The sequence below is a fragment of the Etheostoma cragini genome, chromosome 9, assembly GCF_013103735.1.
Source record: "Etheostoma cragini isolate CJK2018 chromosome 9, CSU_Ecrag_1.0, whole genome shotgun sequence".
In the NCBI taxonomy this organism is placed as follows: domain Eukaryota; kingdom Metazoa; phylum Chordata; class Actinopteri; order Perciformes; family Percidae; genus Etheostoma; species Etheostoma cragini.
In genome coordinates, this window is record NC_048415.1 from 27,943,741 (window position 1) to 27,955,619 (window position 11,879).

Genomic DNA, 11,879 nt, shown 5'->3' on the forward strand with positions numbered 1-11,879 from the left:
TCATCAAAATTCAGGCTTTGGAGGATGTAGAGTAAATCGTTCATTCGGACACATATTTCCCACCTGACAGAATGAGCCGTAACTACATTTGTAGTATAGTTAGTACATTCACATATATTTCCTGACAGAAGGAGCCACATTACTTTTAACTACATTTATAGAGTAAAAAGTCCATTCTGAAAGATATTAACTACCTGACAGAATGCGCTACCCTACTTTCAAAAACATTAACAGAGGAAGTACTCTATTATGAAAGATAGTTCCTACCTTTAAATACATTCATAAAGTAGTCCATTCTGATATATATTTTACAGTAAGCTACCTTATGTCTGACTACATTTATGGTTGAAGTAGGGCATTCAGATGGACCTGACAGAACGAGCTACCCTACTTTTAATTACCTTTTCAGAGTAGTCCATTCAGATATAATTCTTACCTGACAATGAGCTACCCTACTATAAAATCCATTCATAGAGTAAATAGTCCATTCCAATAGATGTATCCCACCTGACAAAATGAGTCACCATTCTTTTAACTAAATGTAGAAGAAATGCATTCATCATTTGTAGGAAATACTCTTGCTACACATTGTCTCAAAAGTATTTGCTTCTCATTGTAGCTGCTTTTAGACTGTCACTGATGCATATCTTTGAATCCCAACATTCCAGCTATCACAGACAGACCACTTCTGGGCGTGAAACAGCTTTTTCCTCTTGTCTTTCTGTCTTGTCCCCATAAAGCTGGTTCAGTTGTTCCCATGTCCATATGAAAGGAACTTCCTTTTGAACTTCCTTCACTTCTTAATGCGGCTTTGTCGCTCGCACACGATGGACAGATACTGGGTCAGCTTCACCATGGCAATAATAATGGTTCCTACAATCAAGGTGCAGGTTGGCCAGAACAGGGAGTGGAAGACGGCGACCCGACCGTAGATCTGTGTCAGGATGGCACTGTCAATTCTGTCTGTAGGGTCCACGAAACACTGAACTGTGTGTTGTGACCTTAGACGCTCAGAAATGTTCTGAATGATCACATGCATGGCTGCATAGTCCTTACGGCACTTTGGGAAGTAGAAGCACTGAAGGAAAGAAGGAAAAAAAGACATTGTTTATTTGTTTAGAGCTGGCTCGTGTGTGGTAGTCCAAGTGTTCTTAACGTTACACAAGTGTTTTGACCATTCAAAGTCCAGACCTCAGGGTTGCTATCCTGTGTCTCCTCGTTGTGCAACAGTCGTAGCACCTTTCCTGTGGAGTTGAGGCTCACGTAGACCTGAAGACAGGGGTAACGGGAACTCTTCCTGCACTCTGCTCCACAGCTGTATGAACAGTTGACATCGCCCACGATGGTGGAGTTCACGATAGTGCAGCTAGCCTCATTAGTCCACACGCTGTAGAGAAAGAGCAATTCTTTTCAATGCATGCAGCAAACATACCTTCATTGATTTTAGAGTTTGACTATGCGGATAACAATGCAAAACTAATAATCACAATTAAGTCAGTTTCTGTTTTCTGACTGAGTTAACAGGAAATGTGCAATCATTAACATTAGGTGCAATACAAGGGGAAGGATGTGCTGTGGGTTCTCTTCTGTGAATGTGAGGGAAGGTGGGATGGTATTGTGTGTGGTTATTAAAGGTTATTTGAAGCATTGGATGAGATAATGTATGTTTATGTTCTGTTGAGGTTAACTGTGAGCTTATTGTGTGTGTAAGTGTCGCCATTTGTTTCTCTCGAATGTCCAAGACAAATTTCTTCTATAGGAGACAATAAAGGCTTATCTTATCTCTTACTGTAAACACTGTATGTCACATAGAATTTGATGAAAGTGATGCTTTTGAAAAAATGATATACATGACAATAAATTAAAGATTTTAGAAATGTCATGTGTATTTTGGCGGAGATGAGATGAAAACAACTGGAACACTGCAACAACCCGTGCAGCGCTGCAGACCATTCAGTGTGTGTGTGTGTGTGTGTGTGTGTGTGTGTGTGTGTACACTAGTATTAAAGAGAGAGAAGGGGAGAAGGAAGTTTGTGTGAGGTGGACCTTGTCACCACGGACCCAAATCTTCACAATTGTTGCTACCGTCACATGTGCGTTACGGGGGGGGGGGGGTCATACCATCCGGCCCTCCCTAGGGAGAGCCCCCCCCCCCCTCCCACACACACAAACACACATTAAAAAAAAGACCCTTTTGCGTGACACACAACTGCACAACGGAAGTTCAGCTTGTAAAACAAGTGTCCCGTGCCTTGGCCTTGTGGAAAGCAACAAACTTAAAATGAAAATACCCGAACCAGCAAGTGTCAGCAACTTTTTTGTTGTTAAACGTCACCAAGGTAACGTGACCTCGTGAAGTGCTGTCCCAATACCATTTATATCTATCTGAGCCCATGTGGCATCACACACTCACTCACTTACTTAGCACCTGAGATCCAATAAGTCTTAGAGTCTTTAGTCCTTAGTCCTCAGAGCTCACTTTGGGATTGGGCCATTGGCATTTTTTCAAACCAATCACCATTGCCTCGGGCAGCGCCGGACACAATGACAGTGTCTCTGATAATTAGCCTCGCGAAGGAACTTTGTGGTAGAACATGTTTACGTTCAAATGTAGTTTTAGTCTTGCAACAGAAAACTCAGATTAGAGAGATATTCTAGCTAGCTGTCTGGATTTACCCTGCAGAGACCTGAGGAGCAGTTAACCATAGGCCTCAGAAATCCATCGCAGTTTAAAATGAAAAGCAGAAGGTGTGGGACATCTGTAGCTGAATATCCACTGGATCCTGAACAATCCTGGAAGTGGAACGTCGTTGATATTGACTAGTGACCTTGTGACATGTTATTACCTGTCCGAGTAAGAGCGCAGTATGGTGATTCCCAGGACAAAGTACATCATGACAGAGAAGACGACCATGCTGAGGCCCAGCAGTATGGCTCTGTCCTCTCCTGCCCTGAGAGCTGTCATGGTTTTCCTCTTGTCCAGGACATCATATTCCCGGGACTTCTGGTAGATGGAACTAGAAAATGTGTCAGATGTCTTTTAGCAGTTCAAAATGTTTTACAGTCAACATTGCACACATCTCTAGACCTTCTATTGTGTAAAATGCAATCCCCTTCAAGTAAATATGTAAATCATCAAATGATGGTAAAGCATTTCATCATTCATGGAGGGTAAGCTGAGCAACAGGACACACTCTGTGGTGTCGTTTAACTGTCTATCAATGTAATACCTGCCTTTAGGCTGATTAGTCCTTGAACTGCCCACTTGCTTGCAGGGTCCACGAAATAGGGAACTATGTGCGGACACCTGAGAAGCTCAGAATGTTGAGAACTACAGTGTTTGTGATTGAACCGTCTCTGCCTCCTTCATATTAGATTCATTAAGTTTAAAGCAGCAGAGCCTTATATAATAGGGACACCCTAGTCTGCTTTGTTCAAGTAAATGAAGTTTTAGGTAAAAACATGCATGGTATTTGGCATCACTATGCAATAATGATGGTGATTCTTGAACTGGCTACCACAGACTCTAACACTGGTATGTGTCTGAATGTTTATCGTAACCCTTTACCTTCTTTTCAGCCAGTATGCTACACGATACCCTCATGATAGACCTTTGTGTTCCTAAGCCAATCCTCAAGACTAAATATGGACCCCTCGTTCAATAATTATCCATCATGACATCAGTTAATTAAATCATTTGTCTTCACTTCTGGAAGCCAACTTCTGTAGACTGACCTACTGTTATTTGTATTGTCTTTTAATCAGAATTGTACTCATCTATTTTTACATTCATGTATTACATGTATCTAATTTTAGATTTATTTCAGATCATCTACTTTTATTACTGTTTCTACTGTTTTATTACTATAAAAAGGTGTGTCAGTACACACTGTCTTGCCCCAGCTCTTGAATTTGCTGCCACTTTCACTACAGTTAAAGTAATAATTTAAGTGCGTTGATCTCTGCTCTTCAACTGACAGTTTAACTGCTTTTGGCCTTGACAGCTAAAATACTCCAACTGACATTTGAAACTCTTGTCACTGCTGACATACTAACTGGCACTTCAATTAGCACACACACGTATCTCTGACTCTTGAACTTGAACTGAATTTGTAATTTGTTACATTATCTAATTGCATCAATGGTTTTCTATGGGGCAAACTACTTCTCTCTCATTTTAACATTTTAACCTGTTGTGACCAGGAAATGTAACCTTTTCTAGAACACATCTGCATTAATATTGAAAGAAACTGAGCAAGGCAGTATTCAATACCTGCGGTCACTTTTTCCATCGGTTGCTTTACTTCCTGCCCACAGAAACATCCTATCTGAGGAATGTGGGGACTGTAGTCCACCGATGCTGCCAGAGGCGCTGACCCACCTGCAAAGTAAATGAGACAGTTATTCAAAAACCCTACAGAATCTAACCTCTATTGTCCCGACGGACCAGGAAAAATGTTGTGGTCTATGGCTCAGATCCTGTGGTTAAAATATTCAGATCTGTTACAACCTGTTCAGTAACACTTGAAAATATATGTTTTTCTCGCCTAAATTTTTACCCTTAAAAAAGTGCTGCTGTTTCCACATGCTTTGGCCCTCTGGGATGACCCTGAGTTCATTGGGAAGTTAACACTCTCAACTTGTTGTTTCTAGTGGCAGTGTGACACTAGGCCTTACTTACACAGAGCTACAGAGGTTCGAACACAGAATTTCTATTTCCGTCCAAGTAAATCATCTGAAAAATTAATAAAAAGCACTACTGTAAGCATATTATAGGGGCTATATACTAAAATAGTACCCTAGCCTCATGTCTCAACTTAGAACAGAAAAAAATCCAGAAAAAAATGACTTATAAAATGGATTTTGTATGAATGTATTTCTACAGATGTGTCTGTGCGTTTGTCTTATTTCTTATTTCTAAAAAAGCCAAAAAAGTGCTAAATACAAAACTTCTGAAATACAAAAACACATCCACATCACTCACAGATATGTCTGAAAGAAGTACATACATAGATTTATAGAAATAAGTAATCATAATTTTATGAAATGGTGAAATGCCATCAGACGTCCATATTTCTGCCTTCAGACAGCTGTAAAAGATCACAGGTATAGTTTTTGTTGGCCATGTTTGGTATCAATCAACTCGTCTTCTTATTGGCTACACAGTGACGCCAGTTTTATGACCTTATCTTCTAATTTGTGGGCTCCACTGTCAATCTTTCCCACGTGGGCCCAATGGGAAGTGTGAGATTTCATTTGCTTAGCTTGGGGGTATCTTGAGATAGACTGATCCTATTGGCTGGGAACAAAGTTCATTGCAAACTACACAAGCCAGAGAATGTAACGCTGTCTTTGGTTTTGCTGTACCGTGTTCACGGAAAAAGATACACACGATAGAAACCAATAAATGATGCACTCTCTAGATTTCTCTACGTCAAAACTTGGGCTGAAACTACAAGATTGTGAGGGGACCAGATAATTATGGATTACAAGGCTTGGATATTCTAATACCTTAGGGTGTTTTCGATGTAGGAAACTAAGGTTTTGGGCGATCTTTCACCGCTGTGATTAAAGACACGAGGAGACAGGTAGGAAACACACACTCGATTAGACACCGTTGTGAGTCACCTTATTGCTTCGTGTGTGGGCTCGATGGAATCAGGAGACTCTAAGCTTTCAAATGATGTATGAGCGTGTTTATGACGGTTTAATGCTTACAATTTAGGAAAGAAGTCAGCACTTTCGAAAAACGGCGAGTTTACGTCCCGTGCACGGGAACCGTCCGCCCAAGAAGTAGCAACACACACTGTAAATATGACTGTAATTTGTCTGTGTGTATGTGTCAGCCCTTATGCCCGATGTCAGCTGGGATTGCTTTGGGCCCCCTGCAACCCTGAAAGGATAAGCAATTACATATAATGGATGGGTGTATCATTTTTGATAGCACTTATTAGATTAATTTCATCAAGGTATTGGGAGTTCAAAAACAGCCTCAGGATCAACGACAAAATTAGTTGCAAAAAAACGTGTTCTGTGAACATTAAGAATATCACAATAATAACAAATATTAGTTGTAATAGAATGCTCATATTAAAGATGCAAAAACAACCCTTGATGTATGTTCATATGTCATGACTGAGCTGGCCCAACATAACTCACAATGTTTACAACCCAGTTAACGGGTCTCTTTCATCATTTGTCAATAAGACGCTTTGAGAGGTTGCTGTCAGCACTGGTGTGTATGTGTCTGCATACTGTGTATGTGCATGTCTTTTAGGCAGTACAGTAGATCACTCTGCTGGCAGAGAAACACGCCTCTATAAAGGGGTCCACAACCTGTTCACTAAGGTTATGTTTTCCTTTCAGAAATCACATTTGTCGAAGTGAGTGACTTAGTTAGTTTTCTCTATCTTGTGCACTTGATTTTTTTTGTCAAATGCAGACATATGCTGCATAGCCCTGACATTTTTTCCCCAGTTTTTTATACATTGACAATTACGTGATTTTGTTTTCTGCGATTGTGCGTAATGACAAAAGTGATTTTCCCCCATTCAATATCTCCATTGATTTTTCATCAAATGCCTTTATATTTATTCAAGAACCAAGCCAACCAGCTACGACCTGACTAAAACATTTGATACAGCTAAAAAGAACATTTCAAAAACAGAAAAAAGGCAAAGGTACAAGACTGTTTACAGGCTTACGTGGGTACGGTAAACACCTCCATGGTAACAGTAAGCTCCCCCAATCAGAAACGTCACTAATACGCTTATTTATTGTGGGTAGTGTAGTACTTCTCCATGACATTGCAAATCTATTTTTCATTGTTTAGATCTGCTAAGATCACTGGAGTCCAGTTAACAGACCTGAGCACCCTCTGGATGTAACAGGTAGTCCAAAAGCTTAGAGAATCAAGGCTAATTCTGACCATGTTCTTTCTTTGTGTATTCTCTTTAATGTCATCAGGATGCCTATATCTTACCCCACCACTGTGTAAAACCAACAGATACTTGTATTCTTTCTGCAATAAGGCCCTCAATGGCAGCAACCTGTAACATTCAGAGCTTGTAATCCCGGGGAAGCACCATGCTTTCATTTATGTATTTATAACTTCCCTTAAATTCAATTATGGTTGTATATTTATTTTATTTAGCTCAATGTTTAAGCCAACATGTGCTGACCTGCTGCTGCTGATGTGTTGGTTGATCAACTGACATTGAGCAAGCCTATATAGCCAAAATGGCATGATCCTCATTTCGTAACACCTCTCTGCAAAAAATCGACTGAGATTGGCAGTCAATTCAGGCTCCTTCAATCAAAGCATTGAATATTTGACATTTCATATCTGCCTTTTATGGGACTGGTTGACTGCAAAATTCCATTGCCCTGTTGGAGTTAATAAAGTTGCTTGAATTGAATGCTTTATTAGGTAGTTGTGGGCTCTACACAGGCATTAACCTTTGTTTCTCAATCTCGTCGCTCGTAGAAAGTCTACTTTGGACATCAATAATCAATTCGTTTGGAGTAAATGAAAGGGATAATTACTAAAGCCTGCTGAGAGCATAGAGTAACAAGGCAGGGGAAGTCCCTGTGGGAATGTAGGATTCTGTGTTGTTGTTTTTTTACATCTCTTTAAACCCTCCCAACTTTATGGAAGCAGGAGACTACCACAATACACCTTTTATTTGTAAAAAAGATTCCTTCCTACAACTAGCATATATCTAGTAGAAAGTTGGAAGGTCAGCCTGGCTTGCATGGAAAATGTATTGCTAATCTGGAGATGGCAACAATAGAGTATTTTATCACAATATTTATGTTGCTTTCCCTTATAGGGCTGGGTATTATATTTTTATATTTACTGGGTATCAACCCAAATAAGCCTGGCATTAATTATACAAAAATCTGAAATATCAAAGTTGTCATAAGGCACAGAGAATGCGGACCCAAATGCAGAGATGGACAGATAGTGTTGAGGATTTGATAACAAAGTCAATACCAAACAAAAGCGGTCCTGAACACAGCAGGCAAAATCCCTCCAGAATGCTCAAAGCAAAAGAACAAGATACCAAAAACTGGTACAGAAAGCCACCGGTGTCAACTCCACACGCTGAACAATACAATGACCTGACAACAGGCAAATAAGAACACAGAGACTAACTACCAGAAGTAACCAGGTAACACCAGGAACAGGTAACACAAGGGCTAGGAACAGGTGGAAGACATCAGACAATCATAAAGGCAGTAAAACTAAAAGACAGGAAGTAAAACAAGACAAGACAAGACAGAAAACTACACTACCAAAATAAACAGGAAACAGAAACATAGGCTACAAATCCCTAACAAAACTTGCGTTCTAGTTCAGATAAGTATCGTAAATGTATTTTTAGATTATATAATCCACAATTACCGTTGACTCTATAAAAAGTCAATAGAGAAACACATTTAGTGTGACACCCTGACAAGTCTTCCTGTTAGTGTGGAGAAACGTGTAACCTAACACAAGTGGAGCTGACATTGTGTGCATGCACGTGTCTTTCCTGCGAACATGTTCTTTTGATTGATGACTGACTGCATACCCAAACAGATCTTCATGTGTGTCTTTGAGTGTTTATATTTATCTTTGTCAAACTAATGGAAAAACTCATACACACAAACACACATGAATAGGTATGTCGACACGCTGTCTGAAACATAACTGTCATTCCTTTACAGTTTAAAATGGAAAACACTCTCTCGTAAAAGCTGACATTGTGAAGGACAGACTCTGGCCTTGTCACTGGACAGACTGTTCTCATTCACTGCTCATACTTATACATCAGAAAAAGAATGCAAATGCAATAACATATGTGTAATTGTGAGCCAGGACGTGCTGGGCTAACCTGACGCTCCTTATGGTTTGTTAACACAACCAATTGAGAAGTAATTGAAATCTGTTTTGAAAAAGCCAGGCACTTTGAACAAAAAGAAATTTGATAATTATGTGAGGAACTTTGTTTAATTTAACATCACGCTGGATTATTAGTTTTTTTAAATAAATTACTTTTTTGAACAATTTGGGGTAACATGTTATTATATTCAGAAGATGATTCTCATATCAATCACCGAAAGCTCAAAATGGTCAAGGACCATCATCTATTGAAAAGCTCATAGTACCCAATAGTCCCAATAGAGAACTATGCTCCCAGAATTCTTGTTACTTGTGGTTCCTAGAGTCTCTTAAATTAGAATGGGAGCCAGAGCCTTCAGCTATCAGGCTCCTCTCCTGTAGAACAGACACCGTCACCACATTTAAGAGTTAACTTGAAACTCTCCTTTTGGATAAAGATTATAGTTAGGGAGTGGGGATTCAAAGCATCTGTCTAGCCTGGCATACCTGCTCTTTGTCATAGTTGTCTGATTAATTTACCATTTTATCAATAATATATTCAAACTAGAGGGAGGCAGGGCAGTACAGTCCGATCCGGCAGGGGAGAGTTCTAGCCTGACCAGGCTGCTCTCCTTTCGCTCTTAATTACGCTGTTATAATTTTAGACTGCCGGGAAGTTTGACACACTGAAGTCCTCTCTCCTCTATCTTTCCATTTGTGTGCATCCATCTTGGCTAACCCTGTACGTAGTTCTATCAGATTCTCCTCCAGATTGTGGAACCATTGGCGGACATGTCTGTATACTAGACACTGAACATTGTGGAAGGCTTTGTTTTGGTTTTTTTTGTTTTTTTGTATTTTTGTATTTTGTATTTTGTATTTTTGTGTTTGTATATGTTCTTATTTTGATATGGATCCCCCTGGGTCTGAAATAAAGTTTATTACATGTCCCGGAAATGCTTGTAAGTAACCTAGCTCTGGGGAGTCATTCCCGGAGTACTATATCCTGCTACATCCTGCTGTGCCCTGTAATGCCGAGCAGTGCCCCGCTATGCAATGAACTACTACAACGACTATTTCGAGTTACTGTTCCATAATCTTTTATTGTGACTGTTATTGCCACTTTCATTACACTCCCCTAGACACCGCCTACCAAGAGCCTGGGTCTGTCCGAGATTTCTTCTGAAAAGGGAGTTTTTCCTTGCCATTGTCACATTAAATGCTTGCTTTTTGGGGAATTACTAGAATTGTCTTTGTAAACTATAAAGTGTGGTCAAGACCTACTCTATATGAAAAGTGTCTCAAGATAGTTCTTGTTATAAATTTATCCCATAAATAAAATTGATTTGAATTGAATACAATCTGCAACAAATGCGTCAATATTACATACAGTATCTAATTTTTCATTCAGATTTACTGAGCTTTCATTATTTTGACACTTCCTGTGAAACCCCGCGGGCTGGGGACATTTACCATGGTGCTCAACTTAATGGAAAAACCCGCAATATGTCCCAGGGTTGCTGGTGACCAAATCCCTAATTCAATATGTACATTGAAGCCTTACTAGTGATAAAACGTTGCTTGGCCACTGTTCCATTCTCTGATCTGAATGACCGCATTGCATTGTGGGGCATAGGCTATAAATGCCATCTGTGTGAGGTGTTCTGACAGCATTGTCATATTTTACAGGTAATCAGAGCAACATAATAACATTAAATGAATAAATAAAAAGCATGCTAACATCTCATGAATAAATGTTGATTAATGTGTGTTACATTAATCATACACCCTCCGGTTCCCAACTCAACTCCCTACGGACTGAGCTACTGCCACACACACACAAACTACGCCCGTAACTGCCAGTAGCTCCTCACTCCTCCACAACTGTCTGGACACCAACGCATTTCTTGCGGCCTAGAAAGATGTATTTTTGTGTGACATGTGATACCACAATTCTCGCGTAATATTGTCACAGGGCGAGAATTCAGCTGCCGTGCAAGGTAAGTCCAGGGCTGCCTCTAAGGAAGAAGTCAGGTCACGTAGTATAAATTGGTCGGGGTGGATGGATGGGCAAACAAACACAGGACTTTCACACAAGACACAATTATACAATTGCTACTTACAGTACCTCTAAATCCGAATGAAGAAAAACACACCCCTTGCTATTCCCCCTGGCAACTTCCAATCAAAGCCATGACCTACAGAAATACTACATGGGAGACCAAAAGACAACAGATGCGAATGGATGGAGCTATATTGCTTCAGTGTATGTTTGTGCTTGGATAATTCACTATTGGGTGGAACAAAGGTGACATGAAAGGGCTGCTAGTTGGCACAGCTATACCTGGCTAGAGGAAATCACCTCGGGTTCCAAATCCCAAATCACACCATGTTGTCAAAAACTTTAAAAACAGAACATTGGGTGTCAAGATGCTCACTTTCTCCATATCCACTTTGTTCACTTTTTGTCCACTTGGAGCAGGGCAAGCTGTAAACGTAACATTACTATTACCTTTTTAAGTTAAAGTGGCAAACTTGTTGAAACATAGTTTGTTATACAAATCCAGCAGACGTAGAGTGACATTAGAATGCTGTGTTGCTGTTGACATGATAAATTGAAAGTCCAATATTCACTCCGGCTGTTTTTGTTTCTTCATTTATATATAGCTCTTTAGCTGCTAAATGCTCCACCATGCTGTCTGTCAACACGAGGTAGAACAAACACAAGACCGAAACATCAGGAAGCTGCACCTGGCTACTAAAGCAATAACAGTCAACATGACAAGACTGAATATTGACTGAGCCATGCTTCACTACACTCACACAACTGGTCTATAAAAGTAGTAGGACCATGCATGATGGTACACGTAACGGGGGCTTGAATCAATATTTATGAGGGGCCGTATAAGACATTATCTATTCTTGTACTCTCACATTCATACATTCTCCTTTCACATACATATATTTTCAATCACACATACATACATTCTCCTTTCACATACGTATATTTTCA

At 39.9% G+C, this 11,879-nt stretch overlaps 1 protein-coding gene across 2 annotated transcripts in view; it reads right to left on the reverse strand.

Moving 5' to 3' along the window:
- Positions 1 to 528: 528 nt before the first annotated feature.
- si:ch211-247n2.1 (calcium-activated potassium channel subunit beta-2) overlaps positions 529 to 11,879 on the reverse strand; it is a 34,690-nt gene continuing 23,339 nt past the window's right edge. For both annotated transcript variants that reach the window (XM_034881279.1, XM_034881278.1), the window contains exons 2-5: positions 4,274 to 4,381; positions 2,847 to 3,017; positions 1,192 to 1,387; positions 529 to 1,078 (exon numbers count right to left, since the gene is read on the reverse strand). In XM_034881279.1, coding sequence (XP_034737170.1) covers positions 794 to 1,078; positions 1,192 to 1,387; positions 2,847 to 3,017; positions 4,274 to 4,323 — 702 coding nt within the window. In that variant the 5' untranslated portion in view covers positions 4,324 to 4,381 and the 3' untranslated portion in view covers positions 529 to 793. The remainder of the gene's footprint in view (positions 1,079 to 1,191; positions 1,388 to 2,846; positions 3,018 to 4,273; positions 4,382 to 11,879) is intronic.